We start from the raw sequence: 21,870 nt of genomic DNA, 5'->3' as shown, positions 1-21,870 counted from the left end.
CTTCATCCCAACCCTGGAACAAAGAGTGGCTGATGCCTTCTTCCCCCGCCCATCTCAGTCTTTGGCTAGGGATAGTCAGAGATATGTGAGCCCATAACAGAGGCAGAAGCATGGGAGGGGGAAGAAGGCATCAGCCACTCTTTGTTCCAGGGTTGGGATGAAGGGATTTATTTTGCTAGACCAGGAGTTCTTAATCTTTCTTTTTTTTTTTGTGGGTGTGTGTGTGTGCCACAGATTCCTTTCTAAGTCTAATGAAGCCTAAAGACCCCTTCCCAGAATCAGAATTTTAAATGCGGAAAAAATAAAAAAACATAGGATTAAAAAGGAATCCAATTTTATTGAAATAGTCATCAAACTATTTGAAAAAATAAATTTACAGATACCAGGTTAAGAAACTCTTCTCTAGACAGATCCAGATCTCAATTTGCATTTTGCAAGATGTATTGGGCCTGGCTGGAAATTGTCGGGCTGCCTTTTCTGTGTCCCCAGAACTTAGCACAGTGCTTAAAGGCACATAGTAATGAAGTTATAGGAAAGATCCTTTAGATCAATTACTACCTCCTCCTGCTCCCCCCCCCCACACAAACAAAGTCTCTATGGGGAAGGGGGAAGAGTACTGGGCAAACCCTTCCTATGCTTCATTTTGGGATATGGGGACCAGTGGGAACTGGAACTGATAGGGAAAGTGCTGGTTTTGTTTGCTAAGCTGAAAGGGGTCAGCTGGAGTGCTACCTTTAGTTATCTTTCTGCAAACCATTCTATAATCACTCATTTAACATTTAGTAAATGCCTACTATGTGGAAAGGTGCTATATTACACAGGAGGTAGTGACAGTTTAAGCAAGACAGTCCCTGCCTCTTCCTCCTCCTAGATCGTTAGTGTCATAAAGGCACAAACACAGATAGCTGTAATACGTTCAAAGTGTATTAGACAGGTGTAAAACAAAGTCCCTGGCAGGTTCAAGGAGAAAGGTCATAACTGATTGAAGAGATCAGAGAAGGCTGTGTCAAAGAACTGGTGGAGCCAAAGGCAGTGACTAAGAATCTTGAATCTGGAGTCAGAGGACCTGGATTCAAATCCTGGAGCTGCTACTTATTACCTGTATGACACTGGGCATGTCACTGCCCCATTCTGGGACTTGGATTCTTCTTCTGTTAAAAGAGGGGTTGGATTAGACAGTCTCCAATGAACCTTTTAACGCTAAATCTATAAACGTATGGATGGCCAAGAGATTAGAAGGTGCTTGATAAACAGATGAAATCACATGAGAAAAAGATGTCCTGGATTCTGACTCCCCACTCTTCCTGGCTTCTTGACCACCTCCCCCCCCTGCCCCTCCCACGATGCCAACCACATTCCAACACACAGCAAAGGCCTTCTGGAATCTTACCTCCCAGGGAAGCCAGGCTGCCAATGAAAGGCCCCTGTGAATGGGGCTCAGCTGATATTGTGACCAAACCCTGTTCCCTAGCAACAGGCTCACCCCTTCCCTGTAGTGTGATGCCATTCTCAGGAGTAAAAGGGAGGGGAAAGGAGGGGTAGGCCTTAGGCCACTGCTGTCTTTTGTGGTGAGATATCTCCACCCATGCTGCTGCCCTGGGCAGTAGGAATGCACAGAGATCTCTGGCCTCATGCCCCTGAGGGCAACAAGTCTGTCTGTAAAATTCCAGCAATGGGAAACCGAGACCCTAATACACTGGTGCATTAGATTACAGCATCCTAATGCTGTGGCCAGTAGTGTGTAAGAGATCATACTAAAAGGTGGAAGACAGATAGGGTATAGCCACACCTCTTAGAGATGCCCTTCCCCATGCCACAAGTCATAAATCTTTTATATCTACCTAAGGTCCTGCTGGACCAGAGCACAGTGAGTCAGAACAGAATGCAAGAAGTGAAAGTTGTGTGAATCCCAGTGAGTCATTTCCCCTATACATGCCTCATTTCCCTCATCTATAAAATGGGGATGGAACCTGACTGGTCCACCTTGAAGGTTGCTTTGAGAATAAAATATGGCCTTGCTGAAGCCACCTGACATTCCCATAGAATACTACACTCATATGTTTCTAAGTACTCTCCCCAACTATTACATCATTCTTTTTTTTTTTTTTTTGCTTTTTGGAGCGGGGAGGGTAGGGCAATTGGGGTTAAGTGACTTGCCCAAGGTCCCACGGCTAGTTTTTCATGTCAAGTGTCTGAGGCCAGATCCGAACCCAGTTCCTCCTGACTCCAGGGCCAGTGCTCCATTCACTGCATCCCATAGCCACCCCCTATTATATCATTCTTGAGCATTAGAACCTTCTTCATGAGGCAGGTAGGATAGAGATCAGAGATTTTTTGGACAAATTTTGACTTTTTTTTTTTTGGACAAACAAGGAAACAGAAACCTCAAAAGGCCTCAAGGGGTCTTCTTTGATAAGTAAAAAAAAGGGAAAAGCTCTCCAGAGTCTCAGAATGAGCCACAACTCCCCACTCCACCTCAGAGACACTGGGCAATATCATCAGCACCATTCTATCTAGGGGGCACAGGGGATCTAGCAGATTTTTCCAAACCCATCTCTGAAGGAGTTTAGAAACTTCCTGCACTGGTAATTCCTAGTTCTTCCAAGATACTCCCACTATATCCTCCAAGGACAGCGGAAAGAACTCTGGACAGGATCATAGACATTTAATCCAACAAATGAGGAAACAGACCTAGCGAAGGGAAGACATTGCCCAAGCTCATTTGGTGAGTGGCAAGGTCCAGATTTGAGTCTGTCTCCTGGATCTAGGTCTAATAATTCTCTTTCTGATGTATCACGTTAGCTGGGTCTTGCAGAACAGTTAGAATTTAGAAAGGTGGGAAGGATATCCTACGCAAAGGGGACATACATACCTCATTAGAGGATCTGGGTTCAAATCCTGGCTAAGTTTTTATTGTTGTTGTTCAGTTGTGTTCAACTCTTCATGACTTTGTGGACCATAAGGTCCATGGTTTTTGGGGATTTTTTGTTGTTGTTGCTTTTTTAAGCAAAGATACTAGAGTGGTCAGCCATTTTCTTCTCTAGCTCATTGGAAATTGAAGCAAACAGGATTAAGTGACCACAGTTAGTATTTGAAGCCTGATTTGAATTTGGGTTTTCCTAAGTCCAGGCCAGGCACTCTATCCACTGAGCCACCCAGCTGCCCTCCTGGCTAAGATACTTACTACTGTCGTGATACTGGGCAAGTCACTTCAGTTTTCTCACTTTCAACAATGGGGTTGGATTAGATTAATTAATTAAAGTTTCTTTCCAGCTTTTAAATCCTTTCAATCTATTTGCCCAAGACCAAAGAACTAAGAAGTGACAAAGAGGTTTCCTGATGCCCAATCCAGGGTGTTCTCTGCTCTATCATAGTAGAAGAGTCCAAATGAGACAAAGAACATAACACTTTGAAATGTGAAAAAAGCTACAGGGGCCGGAGGCTGATATGCAGAGGGCTGAGGAAGGGGTGTAGAATAGGAATATACATACATTCGAGGTTGTCCTTATGTCAAGGTATAAAGATTCCCATTTAGGAAATCTGAGACCTCACAAAGCCTTTCTGGGCATTAGGTGACCTTCCAGAGTATTAGCTGGGTCATGAGGCAGACTTCCCAGGGGTTTAAACCTTTTCTGCTTCCTTCCCTAACTTTCAGAAAGCCTAGGAAATGCAAATTACTACCCAGAATAAGCAAAAGAAATGGCTCGAGACACAGGGGAAGTCCAGTTGTGGATGGATCCTATATAAAGACCCAATAGGAAGCCACCAACAAAGTGACAAAGGTTCAAACATATATTCTTCACCAAGACCAAGATGGCAATGGGAGGGAGAACTCAAGCTGATTCTCTCCCCATCATGGATGGTGCCAGAGAGAGGATTCCTGGATGTTGCCTTGAGGCCTGGAAGGCCCTTCACCCTTGATACAATTTTCCACTACCACCCCCTTCTTTAAGAGGCAGTCAGCCCTTCTACTCCTGCTACTGTACTGACCCTAGTAAAGACTCTGGGGCTGTCCCTAGCCCTCAGCCAGAGGGAAAATAAGGCCAACAGCTCAATGCACTGAGTCTTCCGCACCCACTGGTGCACATTCCTCCAGGAACTGGGACTTGGTGCCAACATACCCAATACTCTTCCCCTCCCCCACCATCCCATCCACCCTGGAACAAGACAACAGCAAGAGGAGAACCTGAGCTCCTAGGTAATACGAAGACTTAGGTGGTGGCAAAGGTGGGGTGGATGCCTCTGTATCCATCTGAGCTCTGGGAGGAGGGGAGGAGAAAGGAAGGGAAGGGAGATGAGCAGAGCACACATACAGTGACAACGGGCTCTTGTCTGAACTCTATATGCCCTGAAGCTTCAGAGGAGACTGCACCTTTTGGAAAGAGGCCAAGAAGCAGGACTTGACCAGGAAATACCAACACAGAATGTGCTCCATGCAGACTGTAAAACATGTGCATGCCCAAATATTCTCCTTCTCTTTGTAACTTTACGTGCTAGGGAAACCTCAGGGAAGAGAGATGAACTTAGGAACAGGGAACTCTTGGGTCTCTCCTCTCTCCCCTCTCAAGCCAGACAAAGGGAGGAAATAAGCTTTGAGTGCAGCTGGAGGGACTGTGGTTAGACACAGAAACTTTCAGATAAAGTCGGGAAAACAGGGAGTTGTTGGGTTTTTCCCCCAGCACAATTCTGTCCTTTAGAAATAAATGAGATATCTATCCCCCCTTGCTTAGGAGATCCTTTCCACCTACCTAACTGCTAGCAATTCTTCAAGGCCCCATTATTAGAGTGGATTATTAGACTAAAGGTTAGGAGAGTACAATGGACGCTGACACTACCTGTGTAAGTGCCTTCCCCCTCTTTTGGTTCTCAGTTTCCCCATATTTAAAAGGACAGAGTTGCACTAGTTGATGAAGATGCCTTTTAGTTCTAAGATTTCCAAGATGATTCAAGGCTCCCCTCTCTGAAGCCATGCCTTTGAGCTAACGTGATGAGAGTATTTTCCCTTCTCTCAACTCCAGCATTTAACTTTGTGTGTATGACTCACGTGGCACTGATCACACACTGGGGTATTGTTGGTTATCTTTCTATGTCTCTCCAGTTCACTGAAGACAGGGACTGAATCTTATACTCTTATGTAACTGACTATGCCTTGTCAAGACAAGTCAATAAGCATTTAATGAAATACCCTACAATGTACCAGGCACCGTGCTAAGTGCTGAGGATACAAAAAGGCAAAAATAATGTGGTATCTACTCTCCAGGAGCTCACAGGCATGTTGGGTCCTCCCCACCAAGAGACATGCAACCAACTATGTATCAATGAAAGATATACAGAATAAATTGGACATAATTTTGGAGAGATGACACTATCATTGAGGGGAAGTAGGAAGGGCTTCTTGCAGAAAATGAGATTTTAGTTGAGGTGAGAAGGAAGTCAGGAGACAGAGAGGACAGCGAGCATATGCTTCCAGGTGTGTGTGTTAAGGGGGTGGGGGGCAGTCAGTGAAACTGCATGGAACTGGAAGATGAAATTTTGTGTTGGAAGGAAACCAATGTCACTGGATCCTAGAACAGCTGTCGGAAAGTAAGGTGAACGATGACTGGAGAGGTAAGAGGAAGGGCAGGTTATAAAGAACTTTAGCATTGGGCCTTGTCTACATGAGTTACTAAATACATTTTTGTTAATTGATATGCACTATTTAGGGACTTGGGCATCCTCTTGCCTAAAGGTAAGGAAGTAATTTAAATTACAGAATCTCAGATCTGGAGAGATTCTCAAAAGGCATTTAGTTCAACCTGTAAACTGAAAAACTTCCCCTTCCCTAACCCATCACCCCTTGACTATATCCCCAGCCTCTATGAAAACACTTTCAGGGACTGTGAACTCCTTCCCTCCCAAGGCCATACATTCTATCTTCTGGACAACCCTAACAATAAAGGAAAACTTCTTTATGAGATGAAACCTGTCTTTCTGTACTTTTTAGCCCTTATTCTTAATTCTACCCCCTCTGGAGCCAAGCAGAAAAGGTCTAAGCCCTCTTCTTTAAATACTGAAAGGTAATAGTGTCCCATCACTTCTCTGGTCTAAAATCCCCCAATTACTTCAGTCAATCTTCCCATGGCATTATCTCCAGTCTTTTCACCATCCCCGTCAGTCTCTGCTGGATATACTCCAATTTGCCATTGGCCTTCCTTAAACGTGGCAGCCAGAACTGAACACAACACTGAAGGTTGGTTCTGACCAGGGCCAAGCCTCCCTCCCACACTCTGGACACTGGGTCTCTATTAGTGTAAGCCCAAGAGGGCCTAACTTCTTGAAAGGTACAAATCACACTGCAAAAGTTCCAGGCAGGAGTGAGATTTGGTTGACTTCAAGACATAGGTAACTGAATAGATGCCTAGATGTCAGTCAAGGTCCAGGGAAGGGAGAGGAGGTTCAGGTGGTGGCTTAACTAGCGCTGATATTCTAGGACATGGGGAGGGGAGGACAGGCTGTTTTCCTAGTGGTGAGGCCTGAGCTATAATCAAAGATGGCCTTGGTCCGAAGCTATTCCTGCCCAAACCCTGGCAAGCTATCACCACGAGGAAATCCGCCCCAGGAGAGGAGAGGATGTTGGCAGGAGGGATGGGGACTTCCCCTCCTTCCCCCTGGGGTGGGGGGGCTGATGGTAAATGAACATTGTGTTTCAGCTTCCGTCCCCAGGCCTCCTCTGCCAGGATCCTGGTTTTCTTTCCCCTAGCCAGAACTTTTACCCTTTAATTCTGAGACAGTGGCAGCAGCATAGACTGAAGGAGAGAGGGAGGAGGCAGGCAGCGGGTAACACACAGCTGGGAACCAAGATGGAGGAGAAGACCTCCTTCCTGAGCTTCTCTGATGGCGTGGAGAAAGAAAAACATCCAAGGCTTGTGGTTTTCCCCCAACCCAACCTTCCTATCAAAGTCTGACTGCCAAGAATCAATCCAGGCTCTCCCCGTGCAAAAGGATTTATTTAGTGAGCCAGATTTCCTGCCAGACATAATGAAAACCAGATGAGCGGCTGTAAACAGTGTCAAGACACCTCCCACCCTTACTCGAGGGAGTCCTGGTTTAGGACCTCTCCCTAAATGAGGCCCCAGTCACCTTCATGACCCCAGAATTCCCAGGAGTTAAAGGATGAGCAAAGGATGAGAATGCTGGCCAGGGTGGAGGTCATGGCCACAGGAAGGTTTTGCCACCTCCCATATAACAGATGGCCACGAGTGCTTCCATACCTAAGCTTCCTAACCCTGTTAACCACACTCCTTCTTCACTGTCTGAAGGACCCTGGGGAAACAGGGGAAACAGAGGTCAGCCATCCACCCCACTATGGCTTGGAATAGGGCCACAGGGATATTGGTTTAAAGGGTCCCTCCCTGGAAATGGGGCTCAAGCTGCCAAAAAGTTTTCCACTTATCCAGCAAAAAGTAAAGTGAGCCTAAATGAAAAGCAGGGGAGAGATGATTAATTATCTTCTAAGGACCCCCCACAGTTGCAACCTAAATTGAGTATGCGAACTTGCTCTCTCTTACTTTTACTTACACACACACACTCAAGTCCACACATCAACAGTTCACCCTACACCAATCAACTCGCCACCCCCCCCCCCCCCCCCCCCCCCCCCCCCCCCCCCCCCCCCCCCCCCCCCCCCCGCCAAGGCCCACATATACAGGACGAGCTCTCTGACTGATGAAATCATAGATCTTCACGTCCATAATTCCTGCCAACTCTCCATCCAATGCTGCCAATATTCCTCCCCTCACCAATTCCCCAATCTCTGTGGTTTTTCCTAATGGCCCTTACAGGGCCTGGCCTTCTGCCTGGAAGTAATGGGATTGATATCTAAAGGACCCCAGCAGTGTTGGGGCCACCTGATCTGAGTCAGAACCCAGAATTATGCCAAGATCCCTAATCTTTTGCAGTATGGAGATGCCCATGGGAGTCCTGGGTCCTTTGCAGTTCATGGAGGATTCTAGGCCCACATCTCTGGATATGACCTAAATTCACCTGGCTAAATTCTACCTGATTGACTCCAAGAGACACCAGAAAGCAGGTGGCTGTCAGTCAGAAGGCACCCAAAAGGCTTATAATTACATCATTCCTTTTGTGAAACATTTAAAGCCAAGGTATACTCAGTAGGGGAGAGGAGAATGATTAAACTATAGGCCAACTAGGCCCTGTGTTTTTATCCCATCAGATCCTAATGTCAACTGATGTATGGTTCTAAGATTCCTACTATATCTCACCTTCTCCCCCTTCCAAAGTAGAATTCAAAACTTTTCCCAAAGTGGAAGGAAGGATAATCCATTCCTCTGGTGCCAAATGACAGACAGCCTCTTCTTCTCCATATGTACACTCAGATGGATGGCATCTTCAGCGCATACCTGGACTACATTCTATGTATCATCTACTATAGTAGGAAGTCATAAATTAGAGGTGATGGTAGTGGAAAGAATGCTGGAACGGGTGGCAGGAGACGGAGGTTCTAGTTAAATGGCAGGAACTGACTAGAAGTGTGACCTTAACACTTCCCTTCACAGGGACTCAGTTTCCCCCATGTATAAAAGGAGGAAGCTGGCTAAGATGGTTTATAAGGTTCCTTCCAACTCCAGAAATTCACAAAATTCTTACAAGTCTGGAGCTGGAAAGGGCATTAGAGCTTAGCCAGTCCCTCTCCTTTTATAGACAAGGAAACTGAGGCCCAAGGAGAAGTTGCTTCCCCCAAATCACAGCGTCTAAGCTGAAACTAGAACTCAGGTTTTCTGACTGCCCAGTTTCCCTAGAAACAAAAGGTCTCTCATCTAGGACTCCCCAGATCCTTAAAGGTAAGGACCTCTGGCTTATTATTACATCTTCTTGGCCCATCCCCTCAAGTCGGCTTCAAACAGTGTTTAGGTGTTTGACAACATCCAAAATACCATAAACGTTAGCAACTCACTTTAACTTGTGCTGTATGATTTGCAGAAGGTTTTACTGATGGGGGGCAAATCAAAGGGAGAGGAGGTATCTCTGACACTGGAATGAGAGTGAATCCTGGTTCAAAGTTAAGTATCACTAATATTGACGTGAACAGCTCTCTCCCAATAGCGCCCCCACCCCGAGAATTTGAAAGGAGGGCATATTTACTCATCAATTTCAAACAAGACATTTAAAAGTAGGGGGAGGGGTGTAGATCTGCGATGGGCACGGTTGACGTTTATACAAGAGAGGAGCAATGGTGGAAGGGTAGAGGTGACGTACGCAGAAACTGAAGCAGGTCCCGAGACCATGCTTCCTCGGGCCCCCAGCCCACCTTCCCCATCACAGCCCCAGCCCAGTCCCCCTCTGCCCGAGCCTGTCTCAGCCCCCTCCGGCTCTCCCCACACCCCCATTCGCCTCCTCCCCGCGCTCACCTCCAGGCGCGGCAGGTCCGGGTCCAGCTGAGTAAAGCTGTGCAGGACCACCGGGCTGCTGTCGGCGGGGGCCACCTCGAGGCGCACGGCGTCCCACAGGCTGCGGCTACGCCGAGAGCCCGGGAACATGCTCTCGGAAGCACCGCCGCCAGCCCCGGACTGCTCATGCTTGTGCTGCTGCTGTGGCAGCGACTGTCCCCGCGGCGGCTCGGACCACATGAGCTGCACCATGGAGGTCGGCAGGGAGCGGGCGGGCGGCGCCCCCGGCCCGCCCGGCCTCGGCCCCCGGGGCCCAGGCACTGGGCTTGCGAACAGGGCGGCCGGAGCGCTGGGTTGCGCTGCGCTCCGCGCTCTGCGCCGGGCTCCGGTCCCGGGCTGATGTCAGGAGCTGGGGGCGGAGTCCGGAGGCGGGGCCGCGAACGGACCGGACGGCCAGACGGCCGGGAGGCGGGCAAAGCCCGGGCTGGGTGGGCATCGTCTGGGGGCGGGATCCCCCCGCCCGGAGGGGAAGAGGGGAGAAGGGTGAAGTGAGCCAAGAGAGGGGCCCAGGAAGGGAAGAAAGTGGGGCTGGAGAGAGTGGGATACGGATCTGGGCGAGGGGCTGATAAACGCATTTTGTTTTCCATCTCTAGTATTTTACACCTCAAGTAAAACTGTATTTTAGTTAGCTGTATTGAGGGGTCTTATCCCCTAACTTGACTGTCAATTCCAAAAAGGGGAAAACAATAGGAATTTATACGGTCTACTATGTGCCTGATACTGTGCTAAGCGCTTTTCAAATGTTATCTCATTTGATGCTCACAACAACCCTAAGAGGTAGGACTTGTTATCCCCATTTTACAGTTGAGGAAACTGATGGTCTGACTTACCCAGAGTTAACACTGTAAGTGTCTGAGGGTGGGATTTGAACTCAGGTCTTCCTGATTCCATGCCCAGCACTTTACCCATTGTGCTACTGGGATTTTGTCTTAATTTTTTACCTCCACTCCACGGGTCACCACCTAGCTCGGGTTCTCGGCATACATTATTCGCTTAATGTTAGTAGAATCTATGAATGAATGAATGAATGAATCCTAAGGAGCCTTCACGAAATGAATGGTGATTCTATATTGGTGCACTGGAGTTGTTGTTAGCGTGCTTCTGGGGGTTGTCTCTGATGAGTGTTAGCTAGCACCTATACCTGGAGAGCCCCTGGGGAGCTCTGTCACAGGGAAAGGCGTTCCTCCCAGCCTCCTCTGTCGGGGAGAGATGGGCACTTTTGCTGGAATCTGCCTCGGCCGGCTGCACTCCCCTTTGACAGCCAGGAAGGTTTTTATCTCGCCAGAGTGGGACACACGGCTCCCTGTAGGTCAGGGGCTCTTAACCATTTGGTGCTATGGACCTCTTTGTGAGGCTGGGGAAGCATATTCTCCCATTTTTCAAAATGTTTTTAAATGCTTAAAAACAAAATCATTTCCTAGAACTGCAAAGTAAACGATCTTGAAATGGTCATGTGTGTGTGTGTGTGTGTGTGTGTGTGTGTATTTAAAATTTCACCTACCCCAGGTTAAGAACCTCTTCTCTAAGTTCGATACCTGATTGGTTTGGGGTGGGGGAAAGAGCTGGAAATGCTAGGTGGCGATTTATGAAGAAAGGGTCATGGAATGGAAGGAACTTAGTACTGGCAAGTACAGCCGTTTGGACCTGAGTTCAAATTTCATTTCTGATCAAGTCACTTAACCTTCCTGAGACTCAGTTTCCCAATGTGTATGAATGAAAAGTGCTGGTCTTAATGCCTTTCCATTTGTGACATGACTGATGAAACCTGACCACAATGTCTGGTGAAATCTGCAATTTCCGAGCAGCCTGGGTTTAAAAAAACCTAGGAGTGGGACTGCAAGTGCCGCCTCCTCCGTCTTTCACTATACCTCAGCAAAGATCCGGAAAGGGTTAACTCTGGAAACAGCCCCTTGGGCTAGGAATGAAAGTGTCTTCCCTCAGCTTGCCCTCCCAAGGGGCAAACTCTCTACTCTGCCCATAACTCTCTCCCTGGGTGGTACATTTAATTAGTGATCTCTCCTCCAGGGACAGAATGGACATGGTGTTATTATTCCCATTTCACAGACTAAGAGATGCAGAGAAGTTGAGGGTCCCTCTTAGCAGGGAATCAATTGGCAGGTCTTTGAGAATTAAAGAAGATAGAGAGCAGAAAGAGGTACCTAAGCCTGGGAGCAATCATTAAGAGTAATTTACATTTATATAGCAGTCTGTATTATAGCAAGTGCTTTCACACATTCATTATTTCAAATGTTTCCCACAATAAACTAGACTGCTAGACTGGGGCAGGAAAAGGCAACTGAAGCTCAGAAAAGTAAAACATGAGCCATACCTCAGTCAGTCTCTTGCCTCACTTGTCTCGCCCATATTATCCCCCGTCCCCCCCCCCCCACCCCCCCCCGCCCCCCCCCCCGCGCCATCTTCCTCCACAGCTTCTGACTGGTTGGTTACAATCTGCCTTAAAAGGACTGCTCTTGGACCAGACTAGTATTTCGAAGATGTTTTCTGTCCAAAAACACCGGGTGAACTTGCAACAGTTTAAGACACATCCATGAATTGAAGGGTGTCTGTTTCCCTGACCCTAACCATAGCCTCTCTCTCACCTCCCAACATCCTTTACTCCTGATGAACATCTTTCCCAAATTAATCACTTTAATTAAATTGAATTAATTTATTTTGTATATGTGTAAGTACATGCATAAGTACATGCTTTTGTGCTCTTCCTCCCCTACTCCTGGGGGAGGGTGTCAGGCACTGTTTCATTTTTTGGTCTATGTATCCCTCTTCTTTCCAGCTTGTAAGTTAAATTGAGTGTTGATTGATTCTCTTCCCTGCTAGGCACTACTTCCTCTGCCCTCATGGTGCTAAAGTGGCAACAGAAAGCAAGGGGAAAGAAAACAAGACAAAACCTGAAAGTCGAATATTCTAAGTGTCTAGAGTCTAGAGAAAGGCACCCTAAATAGAGGTTTATGGAGTTGTGTCCTTCCCCAAAAGTCCCTTACTCCAGATTCCCTTTCAAGTCTCCCAAAAGGAATCCAGTCTCTACGAGGCTCCCCCCGCCCCTTCCCCAAGAGCCTCACAAAGATGTCAGTTTTCTCAGAATATCATCTGAGTGCCAGAAGCAGAAGCAACTTCCTTTCCATGGTAAGGGACCACAGGCAACTAGAATCCAGGTCTCCTCAATTCTATTTCATCATTCTATGACCATCAATTCCCTGCCCCCATGAGGGAACTCCAAGCTAAGGCCATAGTGCTGAATCAGGAAGAAACCCTCTGTGACTCAGCTCCCTGGTGTAATCACTACTCCATGCTTTGAGCCTCCCACAGAGTAATTCCCCACACCCCCTCCCAAACAGCACATACACCATATGCCTGGCCTGGCTGGCTTCCTGTGGGCTGCCAGGGATAAAGTCTGGAACAGATAGGGTAGACACAATGGTAGGTATAGGAGGTCCCAGAAAGTGGCCTTTCTCCCCTCACCTCAATGGCTAGGACAAAAGAAACTCTAGTAGGGCAGGGCAGTTTAGAGACTTGCAAGCTAGACCTATAAAATAGGGGTGGGGAGGAATGGCCAGGTAGAGAGTTAAGCCCTAGGGCTCAGGAGTTGGGAATGACTAACCAAGCAAGAAAGAGGGCTCCCCAGAAATGTTTTCTGATGGACTCCTGTTCTAAGACCCTGGTTCAGCAAGGCAGGGGTGGCTTGCAGGAAATGTGATCGGATTCAGAATTCATTGATTCATTCAGCAAGTATTTTATTGAGTGCCTACTCTACACAAAATATTGTGCTTTGAATCAGCACACCCTTGTAACCACAATATCACCCTACCAGTATTTAATTCAATAGCATTTAATAAGTACCTACTATGTGTAAAGTCCCTCATTGCTGCCAAGAAACAAGGACAACAATGAAAGATAGTCTGTGTCCTTAAGGAGCTTAAAAGCTAACCACTGTTTTTCCTCCTTCCTGCCTCCTAAGTCTGACTAAGCTGATGTTGGAAGTTATTTACTTACACAGCCATAACTGGGGTTTAATAAGCAGGGCTTTGCACCAGAGTGTTGAAATTTAGAGGGTGCATACTTCTTTCCCATAGCAGTTGAACCCCTGGCACTTCCTCTCCTCTTCTTCTCTCTCCCCAAGCATAGACCAGGCTAGTCTTCAGGAGGGTGAGAACCTCAGACATCAGAATGTTTGGGAAATGGCCTTCTAAGCTCTCTCAGATATACATTAAAACTTATTCTTGGCCTTGGCAATTGTTTTAAAATGAATTTTAAAAAAGGTTTGTTTATGTCTTTTAGCTTTACCTCTTCTTCATTCCTCTTATTCAGAGTGAATCTTACTTTGTGACAAAGATAAACAATTTAGCAAAATTAATTAAAAATGAAAAAGAATCACAGAATTTGAGGGTTCAAAAAGGATCACAACAGCCCCCCAGTTCAACCCATACTCAAAAGGAATTCCCATTATAATATTCCAACAAGGTGTCTTCTAGGTTCTGCTTGAAGACCTCCAAGAAAAGGGAGCCATTCAATTTTTGGATAGCTTGAATTGATAGCAAAATCTTCGTAAAATCAAGCCTAAATTTGTCATCTTAAAACTTCTGCTCATTATTCCTGGTTCTATCCTCTGGGGTCAAAGAGAATAAAACTAATCTGTCTTCCATATGATAGAGAATTGGGCTTGGATCAAGGAAGACCTAAATTCAAATTCAGCCTTGGCCACTTATTAGCTGTGTGACCCTAGGTAAGTCACTGAACCTGTCTGCCTCAATTTCCTCATGTGTAAAATGGGAATAATTATAACATCTATCTCCCATGTAAGGATCAAATGGCATGATATTTGTAAGGAGCTCAACACAGTTTCTGGCTCATTTGTTGTTGAGTCGTTTCAGTCATGTCTTGACTTTTCATGACCCCATTTAGAACTTTCTTGGCAAAGATACTGGGGTAGTTTGCCACTTCCTTCTCCAGCTCATCTTACAATGTTACTGTTACTGTGTATAATGTTCTCCTGGTTCTGCTCACTTCACTTTGCATCAGTTCATGGTTTTTCTGAAATCTGCAAGCTTGTTATTTCTTATAGCACAATAGTATTCCATTATATTCATATACCACAGCTTGTTCAACCATTCCCCAACTGATGGGAATCCCTTCAGTTTCCAATTCTTTGCCACCACAAAAAGCTAGCTGCTCTTTCTTGCACAGAGAATGTTTTTAATAAATACTTCTTTCCTTCCTCCTTCCATTTTTCCTTCCTCCCTCCCTCCTTCCCTTCCTTCCTTCTCCCATGAGTCTTTTTTTATCCAAGTTAAAAATATGTCAGTTCCTTTAACTCTTATTATGTGAACTCAAAATCCTCCACCAACTCGAATGCCCAGAACTGAACACAATTCTCTAGATAAGCAGTTGTCAAAATGTAGTCTAGGGAGTCTCGGAGGACCTTCCAAGATCCTTTCAGAGGGTCTAAGAGGTGAAAACTCTTTTCATAATAATACTAATGTGTTTTAATTCCTTGGGTGGTAAATATTCAACCTCTTCTCTTTGATACTTACTGGCCTCCTGGCAATTCTACAAACAAGATACTCCATTTCTTGGCTCTGGGCATTTTTTTCTGGTTGTACCCTATGTCTGCAATGATGTTCCTCCTTATCTTAGTCTCCTGGTTTCCTTTAAGTCCCAACTAAAACCAACTAAAATCATCTTCTACAGGAAGCCTTTCCCAACCCCTCTCAATTCTAGTGCCTTCCTCTATGTTAATCTATCTTGGATGTAGCTTGTTGGTACAAATTTATTTGCTTATTATCTCCCCCATTAGACTGTGAGTTCCTTGAGGGTAAAGACTGTCTTTTGCCTCTTTTTGTATCCCCAGCTAGGCACATTGCCTAGCTTAATAAACAACTACTGACTGACTAAGATATAACCTACAAAAAACAAAGGCTCTTTTGGGGGTCCTCAATAATTTTTAAGAGTATAAAGAAATCCTGAAAAAAAAAGTGTGAGAACTGATGGACTTAGATGATGTCTAGTGAGGGCAGAGTACAGTGGAAAGATCACATCCCCATTCTTGGAATCTCTGTGCCTCACTGAAATATCCTTTACAATGACCATATCTGACTATGTATACAAAAAATGTGGTCTTAATAACCTCTACCTGTCTGCTGTGAAACCAAAGGATATTTCATTATCTGTTCTCTAGGATCTTTGCTGATTTTTCAATTATTTTAAAGTAAATTTTCAATTCAATTTGATAAACAATTATCAAGCGCCTACTTGATGCAAGATTCTAGACTGGATTATAAAGCTGAATTCTGGAAAAAGCCCAAAGTCATTTGAAGCTAAGCTTGGGGTAGTGGTGAGGACAAGAGAGTGTAACCTCATTTTAATAAGGTTTAGGCCAAAATTTTATACAACATATCAATATCTTAACACCAAAATACCAACATCTCATGCCATACTGCCACATAAACTCTATATGCCACATATAACCACATATCAGTACAAACTCCAAATGGATACATGACTTAGATATAAAAAATTCCACCATAAACAAACTAGAGGTGCAGGAAAGGAAATACTCATTATAATTGTGGATAGAGGAAAAGTTCATGACTAAACAAGGGAAAGGATACAAAAGATAAAATGGGTAATTTTTATTACATAAAACTTTAAAAGGTTTTGCACAAATAAAATAAACAGTTTAAATTAGAAGGGAAACAAGTCTTTGAGAGAGAAAAAATCTTTGCAGCAAGTTTCTCTGATACAGGTCTGATTTTCAAAATAAAGAAGAAATTGATTCAAATATATACAAGAGACATTCCCCAATAAGTAAATGTCAGGGGGAGGCTAGGTGGCACAGCGAGTAAGAGCTCTGGCCTGGGAGTTGGAGTCGGGAGGACCCTGGATTGGTTTGGCCTCAGATACTTAACACCCACACAAACAAACTGGACGTGTAACCTTGGGCAAGTTACTTAACCCCAATTGCTTTAAAATAAATAAATAAATACAAATAAATAAATGTCAGAGGCCATAAACAAGCATTTTTAAGGATGAAGCCCAAGCTGTCAACAATGACATGAAAATACTACAAGTTACTAAAAAAAAAATAAAGAGAAAAGCAAATGAAAACAACTCTGAGGTTTCATCTTACCCTCATTAGATTAGTAAAGATGACTAAAAAAGAAAGGACAATTACTGGTGGATCTTTGGGAAGATAAGTATTCTTGATGGAACTGTGAATTGGCCCAGCCATTTTGTAAAACAATTTGTATTATATATATAATATATATTATATATAACTATATATAGTATTATATAATATCTGTATTATTTATATATATATATATATATACATATATACATATAAAACAATATGCCCCCAAGGCCACTAAACTGTGCATTATTATCTCTGATTCCATGAAACCACTACTAGGCCAATATCCCCCAAAGAGTACATAGGGAATGGTATAGGAAAAGTGTCAAGTGAACAAAAATACGTATAGCACCTTTATTTAAGTAAAGAATTGGAAATTACAGGGTTTCCCATTAATTGGGGAATGGCTAAACAAATTGTGGCATATGAATGTAACAGAATATTATTGTTCAGTAAAAAATTACAAAAAAGAAACCTGGGAAGATATGTATGAACTGATGCAGAGTGAAGTTAGCAGAACTAGGAGAAATTACAATGTTATATCAAGTGACTATATGTTGTAGAAAAAACACCTTTGAAAAACTTAAGAAATCTGGTCACTGAAATGACCAACCATGATTCTAGGGGGCCAATGACAGAGCATGCTATTGACCTTCTGAAAGAGGTGCTGAATGAGACATAAATTTCTGAGTATTGCCAATGTAGGAATTTGTTTTCCTTGACTTCGACTATGTGTTAAAAGGTTTTTTTTTTTCCTAATGGGTGTGAAGGGTGAGGGAGGTGGGGGTGGGGAAAAGTGATAGGGTTGCCACAAAAAAATAAAGAGGGTCATGAAGCATTTTTTAAAAATGCACAAATGAAAATATAAAGGCCAAAAGTAAAGTTAAACAGTACAGCTTTGAAAGTTATATGTTGTGGGGTGGCTAGGTGGTGCAGTGAATAGAGTACCAGCCCTGGAGTCAGGAGCACCTGAGTTCAAATCTGGCCTCAGACATTTAACACAAAAACTAGCCGTGTGACCTTGGGCAAGTCACTTAACCCCAATTGCCCTCCAAAAAGCAAGCAAGAAAGAAAGTTATACGTTGAATGTATTATATATCTAAGAGGAAAAGCAAGCTGAATGTAATAAGAGATTTGTGGTTTAATGTAAAATTCTTTTTTTTCCGATTCTACTTTGCATAGAGAAATTCTCATTTTGTGTTTGTAAAGTTTAGATTTTTTTTTTCTAAAAAAGGAAACAGCCTAAAATTACTCTGAGATAAGCCTGGCACAGTAAGGATTACAAGCATCACCCCTTTTAAATAAGATGTGTATAAACTGCAGGCACCCATAAGTGGCATAGTGGATAGGGTGCAGGGCCTGGAGTCAGGAAGACCTGAGTTCAAATCCAGTCTCAGACACTTATCAGCTGCGAGATCCTGGGCAAGTCACTTAACCCTGTTTACCTCAGTTTCCTCATCTGCAAAATAAGCTGGAGAAGGAGATGGCAAACTACTCCGATATCTTTGTCAAGAAAACCCTAAATGGGGTCAGGAAGAGACAGACATGACTGAAATGACTAAAGAAAAAGTACTGGAGCCCACTATGTGGTTTCTGCACTCTGAGACCATCCCCAAAGAGTAATTCTAGAAATGCTCTGAGCAATGAGGACTACATTGAAATCAGTGTACAACTTTCTGAAAGGCACAGACAGCCCTCATTTGCACAGGTAAGTGGGGATCATCCAGGTTTCATTACTTTACAGTCACCTCCCCCACCATCCCTCTGTCTTGCCCTTCCCTTCTTGTTCCTGCCTTCCACCCCACTGGTCCTAGTCCTAGTTCTCCACTGGACCAAGAAAGCCTGTACCTATTTCTCTTCAGCTTACCCATAACCCTCCCATTTCCTCTGCATCAGTCCACCATGCTACAGGTAACACAAATGATGCAGTGGGAAGAACTCTGAATCAGGAATCAGAAAACCTGGGCTCTACCCAGGCCTCTGCCACTTACTTTCTACATGACCCTTGGTAAATCATTTCTCTAACCTCTCTGGGCATCAGTCCCTTCATCTGTAAAATGAGGGGCTTGGTCTACATCAGACGACTACATCGATCTAGAGCTGGGAGGGACCTTAAAAGTCATCTGAGTCCAGGCCCCTCATTTTATAGACTAAGAAATCGGTGACCATAGAGACTAAGGTGCTCAGGGTCATACAGGGCATAAGTCATAGTCTAGAAATCAAAGTCAGGTCCCATGGCAACAAGCTCAGTGCTCTATTCACTGTACCCTATTTCCCCAGGTTCCTTCCAGCCTTAACGTTGTGTAAATTGAGGCAGAGGGAAAGAAGGGACTGGTGTGGAGGTCTGCAGGAACACTGACCTGAAGATTAATCTTTCTCATTCCCTTCTCTAAATGACCAACTTGGGCAAGACCGTTAGTGGTGAGGTGGAAAATCATGGTTAACCCACCCCAAGGACCAGAGCTCTTCCTCTAACTTCTCTGCGCATGTTTCTTTCTCTGTAAAATAATACTCTATGTGCTTAAAATAATACTTCACGTGCTTACCCTGCCCAGACAGCATTGCTGTTTGGGAAGATCAAATAAGATGATGATGATGATGATTGATGATGAGGTGAAAAGAAACAGTATAAGAGCAGTTCAAACGTGAGAGATTATTACTAATCTTTGTTTCATCCTGTCAACACCCCACTTAAAACTACCTCCTGCAGGAAGCCTTCCCTGATTACTCTTTCTGCTGCTAGCCTTGATGTTTACATATTTAGGTGTTTTTGTGTGAAGCTCCACTTACAGCTATCTCTTTGAAGTGTTCAAACCTAAGAAATCACTCAACACTTTCTCCATCCTCACCCTCCTCCTCCTCCTTTTCTCTGCCTTTCTCCTGTAAGGCCCAGCTAGCTTTACTGGGTTTGTGTTCATGTTGGAGACCCCTGCTGGAAGGCCTTTACCTAGAGCTCTGAGATTGGCTCTGGAGTGACTGTGGGCAAAGTTAATGCTTCTACGTTCCCACTGTGAGGTAGCCAGCCCTGGCAGCCACCACCCAACAACCAACACCTAGGGCTAGAAGAAACAAACACAGTGGTCAGGTTGCCCATTGAGAGATGTGTGATTCTTAAGAAGAATCTATCCTCCATATTCTCATGAATAGTCCTGCCCCTTCACTCATGCCAGGGCACTGCTCACTACCATATAAGTCAAATGGAGAAGGACACTCTGTTCTAACCACCCAGAAACACTATCTTTTCAGAGTGTGAGTTCCCAACATAGCAATAATCACTGAAGGGAGGGGAGGAGATATAATGAGCTCATCTTGTCCATTCCCCTGCTTTGGGGCAGGAGGTACCTAATCATGCTAGATCAATGAGTCTCTGTTCAGTCTATTTTTAGACCTCAGTAGGGACTCCTGGGAGGAGGGTGTTGGCAACATCTCCAGCCACACCCTGTGTGTCTCCCTGGTCATTTCATGGCACCCAGAATTACCTCATTCCTCACCTGCCTCTGTGGTTCATGGGACAGCCCCATGTGGCAGAGGTGAATAGGAGGACAGCTACATTTACAAGAGGTTTGAGAGTCCCACAGGGTGGGGGTCCTGGCTCAACCATGCTTCTTGAGTTTAGTCCATAAGAGCTTCCTGCCTCAGACCCCAAGGGGGAATTAAGATACCATTGCCTTTGGCCTCAAGCATCTCTGCGCCAGAGGATATAAAGACCAGAGCTCAGACTGAACATCTACCACTAAAGGAAATGCCACCTTTCCTATTCTGAGTAGTCTTCCCTTTAATCGCAACCATCCACACAGGACAAGAGAAAAGGAAATCTTCACAGGCCAAAAGACTTGGACTGAGGTTTAGGGAACCTGAGTTCTTGACTGGACCCAGTCGCTTATTCTCTATTTAACTGAGCAAGTCACTTCCTGTTTTAGAGCCTTAATTTCCTCATCTGTAAAACAAGGAGATTGCACTAGATTATCTCTTTGAGTAGCTAGGTGGTGCAGTGGAGAAAGTACAGGGCTTGGAGTCAGGGAAGACTCATCTTTAGGAGCTCAAATCTGGCCTCAGACACTTACTAGCTGTGTGAACCTGGAGAGGTCATTTAATCCTATTCGCCTCAGTTTCCTCGTATGTAAAATGAGTTGGTGAAGGAAATGGCAAACCATTCCAGTATGTTTGCCAGGAAAATCCCAAATGAGATCCCAAAGAGTCAGACACCACTGAAAAATGACTGAACAACAATGCCTTCCAGCTCTGACATTGCAATGTTTTATGGTCCTTTCTATTCCTCCTATTTTATGTTCTATTGTATCTTCCAGCTGTTCCTATTCTATATGCCCATATTATGTTCCCCTGAAATGACCAGAACAAATTCGCAAATGGACAAGCAGGATGGGACAGCTTCCACCAAAGTCATCACTCTACAGAAAGGCATATGGCTAAGTAGAGCATTCAGAGACTCAGGTTATTGGTGTCCTCTCCCCTACATGAAAATCAATCCCTTACACTGTATACTTTTCAAACTGATATCGCCCCCATCATAATCTTCTATCCTCACAACAACCCTGTCAGGTAGATGGGGACAGGCAATATGATCTCCATTTTGCAGATGGAAAAAGGTCTAAAGTCAAGTAGTTAGTGGCAAGGTCAGAGCTAGACCCCAAATCATAAGACTGTAGATCTAAATCAATTCAACAAACTTGTTTTAAGACCCCACTGTGTACAGAGAACCCTAGGGGAGGTACAAGCTTTAGATAACAAACTAGTCTCCTTCCAAATATTAATTTAATTATGCCACACTTTCATCCAACGAGTCACTCCCTTGTGAGAGTCCTACATTAAGGAAAGAGCTGACATTTTGATTCAGAATGCTAGATTCTCACAGTTTACTACAACCACCAACCCTAGTCCTTGAGGTGCTCAGTCTCTTCCCACAGAATGCTGGCTTAGTACTGATTACTCTGTCCCACCAGCCTGAACAAAGGAGCCAAGAAGCATCCGCTGGTAACCATCTATGGAGCTGCATTGTCTAGGAGGCCCTGGCCCAGGAAGAACACTTGCTCCTGAAAGGCTTCAGAGATCCACACATATTGTCATCCTGCTGTCTGCTTACCTATGCTATGGCATCGCCCCTGCTCCTGCCATACTACTCACTACCCACCACGATTACCCAAGAGCGAATGGGCCTGGATCTTTTATCTGCATAGATATAAAATAAAACAAAACAAGACAAAAGACAATAAGACAAGACATGACAAACCCCACGTCTCCATTATGATCATCCTTCTAGAA

At 44.6% G+C, this 21,870-nt stretch overlaps 1 protein-coding gene across 5 annotated transcripts in view; it reads right to left on the bottom strand.

The window, feature by feature from the left end:
* The window catches only part of RALGDS (ral guanine nucleotide dissociation stimulator), a 79,352-nt gene that overhangs the window by 34,946 nt on the left and 22,536 nt on the right, over positions 1-21,870 (bottom strand). For 2 of the 5 annotated variants that reach the window (XM_069069276.1, XM_069069277.1), the window contains exon 1: positions 9,408-9,760. The exons of 2 other annotated variants lie outside the window; for them this stretch is intronic. In XM_069069276.1, the coding sequence (XP_068925377.1) occupies positions 9,408-9,638 (231 nt within the window). In that variant the 5' untranslated portion in view covers positions 9,639-9,760. Of the gene's footprint in view, positions 1-9,407; positions 9,761-21,870 lie in introns of those variants that run through there. One more of the 5 variants, XM_069069273.1, reaches the window with a different exon arrangement.

This window comes from Petaurus breviceps, unplaced genomic scaffold (assembly GCF_028583685.1).
Source record: "Petaurus breviceps papuanus isolate PSGF00001 unplaced genomic scaffold, PetGlider_PUasm1.0 90779, whole genome shotgun sequence".
Lineage (NCBI taxonomy): Eukaryota > Metazoa > Chordata > Mammalia > Diprotodontia > Petauridae > Petaurus > Petaurus breviceps.
The sequence above is the reverse complement of the archived record's forward strand: the minus strand, read 5'-3'. Positions and strand labels throughout refer to the sequence as shown.